General features: G+C 37.6%; 1 protein-coding gene across 1 annotated transcript in view; it reads left to right on the forward strand.

Annotated features, from left to right (window-relative positions):
• The window catches only part of TIGD4 (tigger transposable element derived 4), a 12,047-nt gene extending 10,439 nt beyond the window's left edge, over positions 1–1,608 (forward strand). Inside the window, exon 4 of the mRNA XM_010840729.1 lies at positions 1–1,608. This exon is cut by the window's left edge and continues 4 nt beyond it. Within this exon, the coding sequence (XP_010839031.1) occupies positions 1–1,361 (1,361 nt within the window). The 3' untranslated portion in view covers positions 1,362–1,608.
• Positions 1,609–1,849: the final 241 nt, after the last annotated feature.

Raw genomic sequence — 1,849 nt, forward strand, 5'->3', positions numbered from 1 at the left:
AAGACAAGGTTCTGGAAGCCTTTGAATCACTGAGATTTGATCCAAAGAGAAAAAGACTGAGAACGGCTTTTTACACAGACCTGGAAGAGGCACTAATGAGGTGGTACCGAATCGCTCAGTGTCTGAATGTGCCAGTTAATGGCCCAATGTTGCGGCTAAAAGCTAATGATTTTGCCCAGAAACTGGGACATAATGATTTTAAGTGCAGCAATGGGTGGCTGGATCGTTTTAAATCCAGGTATGGTCTAGTATTCAGAGCTCAACCTGTAGAAGCCACAGGTGTATCAGCAGACCCTTCAGCTGTCTGGCACCAAAACATACTTCCTTATTATTTAAATGATTATCATCCTAAAAATGTTTTTAATGTAAAAGAGACTGGGCTGCTTTATCGAATGTTGCCTACAAATACCTTTGCATTTAAAGGAGAAACCTGTTCAATTGGCAAGTTATGCAAAGACAGAATAACCCTGGTGGTCGGGACAAACATGGATGGCTCAGAGAAGCTTCCTCTGCTTCTCATTGGGAAAAACAGAAATCCACGTTGCTTCAAAGGCATACAGTCATTGCCTGTGTGTTATGAAGCTAACAAAATGGCATGGATGACTGCAGAAGTATTTGAACAGTGGATGCAGAAGCTGGATGAGAGATTTCAAGCTCAGCAAAGAAGAGTGGTGATTTTTGTTGAATCTTCTCCTGCACACCCAGAGGTAAAAAACCTGAAGTCCATTGAACTAGCGTTCTTTCCATCATGTTTATCTTCCAAATTTATAGCTATGAAACAAGGTGTTATTAGAAGCCTTAAAATCAAATATCGACATTGTCTTATTAAGAAATTTCTGAGCTCTGTTGAAGGCAGCAAAGAATTTACCTTTTCCCTTCTAGATGCAGTTGATATATTGCATCTCTGTTGGAGGGCTGTCACCCCAGAGACTATTGTTAAGAGCTATGAAGAGGCAGGGTTCAAATCTCAAAGGGGAGAAAGCGAGGAGGCAAGTGCAGAGACAGACACTGGCCTTGATTTGGTTGCCGACGCCCAGGCGGCAGGAGTGGAATTTCCCGAAGGCTTATCTGTAGAAGAGTATGCTGCCCTGGATGATGACTTAGAGACTTGTGAGGCAGCACCCAGCGGTGATGCTGTATGCCCCAAAGAAAGTGAATCAGATGAAACTGGATTTTATACTTCTGACGAGGAGGAGGATGGTGGGTCTCTGGAAAGTGAACTCCCTTTACCATCAAAAAATGAGGCAATAACTGCTTTAGATACTCTGAAAACTTTTCTTAGAAGTCAAGATATAAATGATGAGCTTCATAATGCTTTAGCAGACCTTGAAATTTTTATTAACTCTTTATCATCTAAGTAATTATTTATTGTACAACATCTGAAGATAATAGAGCTTTTTATAATGTATTTTATTATTAATATTTAAGGTATGTAAAGGGAAAATACCTCTTAAACCTAAAAAAATGCCTAACTAATAATTTTTGGTTTAATTGCAGATGTCTTTGGTCTGTCTGCAGAGTAAAGTTCCCTAGGTAGATTAAATGATGAGTAAGTAAATGAAAAAAATGAATTTCAATTTAGTAAGATTTTGGGGAGTAGAAAATAAATTTCACAGGCCTTATATTTGAAATATATGGTATATATGTCAAAAACAAAAAGAACTCTCCAACTGTTTGATTCACACAGGTTGAATTGGTGATTGCTATTTTCTATTTTTTTCAAGTTCAGATCACATTGTAAGATATTTTAATTTTTCTACCTCGTCTAAGAACCAAACATGTATCTATTGGTTAGATATTTATTTTTATAAACATACACTAACTAGACTCTGAAATATCAAGTGCTAAT

The sequence above is a fragment of the Bison bison genome, unplaced genomic scaffold, assembly GCF_000754665.1.
Source record: "Bison bison bison isolate TAMUID 2011002044 unplaced genomic scaffold, Bison_UMD1.0 scf7180017864146, whole genome shotgun sequence".
NCBI lineage: Eukaryota > Metazoa > Chordata > Mammalia > Artiodactyla > Bovidae > Bison > Bison bison.